The 2,500-nt window shown below is 43.2% G+C and overlaps 1 protein-coding gene across 1 annotated transcript; it reads right to left on the bottom strand.

Annotated features, from left to right (window-relative positions):
* Positions 1-705: 705 nt before the first annotated feature.
* LOC119579274 lies at positions 706-1,368 on the bottom strand. Its single transcript, XM_037927018.1, has 2 exons — positions 1,045-1,368; positions 706-874 (listed from the first exon to the last, which is right to left on the bottom strand). Exons 1-2 carry the CDS (start codon positions 1,302-1,304, stop codon positions 706-708), a joined length of 429 nt encoding a protein of 142 aa, XP_037782946.1. The 5' UTR covers positions 1,305-1,368.
* Positions 1,369-2,500: the final 1,132 nt, after the last annotated feature.

The raw sequence follows: 2,500 nt of genomic DNA, 5'->3' as shown, positions 1-2,500 counted from the left end.
TGTACAACCTATGGGAGTAATTCTAACATGTAAGATTTCGGGAACAGATCATATTTTGGCACATTTTGCAATATGTTAGCAACGTCAGAACTAGGTTTTGTAATCGAAGTATGTAATAGTCATACACTTTCATTCAGTGGTAAAACTCTTTAATGTGTAGATGTAATAGAAAAACACTGTACACAAAAGAAGTTTACTGAAATGATAAACTTCTTTTGTAAGAGTATATAGTGGGTTTTACGGCCAAATTCGATTCTAGATTAATAATCTTTATTGCGTTTTTTTTTATGCCAAGCCTGCGTCATTTACTTTGTTTATTTTTCTTCAGATTATTTAAAAGAAAAATCGATGTCAAAGGTAGTACCAAGAAATATTTAAATTTTTGACGTTAAAGCGACCCATTTTCCATAGACCATTTAACATCTAAAAGTGATGAAGACAAACAAACCTCTCACAGCAATCAGTGAGGAAAAATATACTACTTTATTAAGGTCCCTTTATGTAATGATTAAATTTAAAAAAAACGGGAAAGAGCAATTCATGACATGCAATCGCATGGCTTTCCCTACGGTCATGAGAAAGGCAGTTCATGGCATGCAACATGAAGCTCCGTGAGATGTTTGGACGTACTAAACTAGATGGTAGTTTAATGGCAGTGACTAACACACGATGTACAGTCGACGTCCCAGCGACGTTAAGAATCATTTATGACACGTAACCGGAGACCGTCTGCATGAGCTGCGTGCCGTTGAAGGGGCACAGGGGGAAGGCGCGGGCGCAGTCGCCGCCGCCCTCGCCCAACGCCCGCGAGAGCCGGTACTGGCCGAGGGCAGTTTCTCCTGCTGCGCGGAGGTCCGTCCCCGGGGGAACACGCCTAGGGGGGAAAAGGAAAGGATTTATTAGTGCATGGCAATATGGACGTCGAGAAGGTTATTTCAGGACCTGAGTCGCAGACTTTAGAGAAAGCAGGGCGAGGGAACAAGACCGAATTACAATGATAATAACGTAACATCAAACCCTATCGTTCTCTCCCTAGAGTCTCACCCGACGAGCTCCAGGATGGCGTCCTCGTGGGCGCCGCGATCGGGCAGCGCCCCCAGCTCGCACACGAGCCGCATCCCGCAGCCGGTCACGTCCTCCTGCCGGATTAGTGCCATCGTCCGCTCCAGCGCCGCCGAGTCTTCGCGGATCGAGCGCCCGTAGCGGTACTGTCCTCGCGTGAGAATCGCGGCGAAGCTGGCGATGCTGAGGCCGACGGCGCCGGCGACGAAGATGGTGGCGAGACTAGCGGCGACTTCGGCCATGGCGGGGGCGGCGGAGGCGGGCAGGAGGATGCTTTCTCTTGTGGGCTCCCAGGGGCTGCTGCTGGCGCTGTCAGAGAGGAGGAGTTCAGTTCTCATGTTTTATTTCACGATATCACTGATATTCTAAACACAAAGCAACCAGGAATGTATACTTGGGGTAAATGTTATGTATAATAACAGTTGTGTATAATTCAGCAATTCAAACACACTAGCAAATAGCATGATGATAATCGTTGTGGACTGGCGTCACGCTCAAAACTCCTCACATGCAGACGAGTCGCTGCGCTTGTGAAAATATGATCTATACACATAAACATAAATACATACATACATATATACATACATACATACATACATACATACATACATACATACATACATACATACATACATACATACATACATACATACATACATACACACGTACATACATACATACGTATACGCATACATAAATGAAAGACAGATTCATCGCTCTCTCCTTTTTTATAACAAGCATCTATTACCAACAAGCTGGATGTATGCCAACAACACAGTCTAGAAATGGGCACGTGTAGCCGTACCATATATATATTCATTTATTTTAACGAGCAGGAGATAAACAGTCCTGTACACCAAACGACTGGCTCCCTTGGAGTCAATTTCCTCACTGAAACTCACGTAGACTCAAAACCCGATGTCCTTCCGCTGAGTAGAGTCCTTCCGCCTGTCGACTGGACTAAAGACACGTCGGGATATAGCTATGCGAAACGTCTACGTCTGTGGCTTGATTTCGGTCTATCACTTTAATCTAATCGAATGGTGTTAGACTTAGCACGCATACACCAACGTTATGTATAAACAGTACTTATTAAGTAAGAATTTCCAAAGGTATAGAGAGGAGAACTGAAGGTCCATATATCAAATGTAAGCACACACGTAAAAAACACACTAAATACATCAGAAGCCAACCACTCTTGTATATCAAACAAGGAGTAATAAAATATGAAAAGAAAAAGAATTAATGCAAAAAACACAGGCATGGCGAAAATGGACTACAGAAACGCACAAAAAAGAATAAGGAAATAAATAAAGAAAGAAAGACCTATAGACACACCCAAAGAAACTAGACGTCACACAATACAGACAATTTTCAATATACCAAACATGCGAATAAAAATGACAAAAAACAACAAACACGAAGTAGAAAGAGACAC

Source organism: Penaeus monodon, chromosome 2, assembly GCF_015228065.2.
Source record: "Penaeus monodon isolate SGIC_2016 chromosome 2, NSTDA_Pmon_1, whole genome shotgun sequence".
Classification (NCBI taxonomy): domain Eukaryota; kingdom Metazoa; phylum Arthropoda; class Malacostraca; order Decapoda; family Penaeidae; genus Penaeus; species Penaeus monodon.
This window is presented reverse-complemented; position numbering and strand designations above follow the sequence as displayed.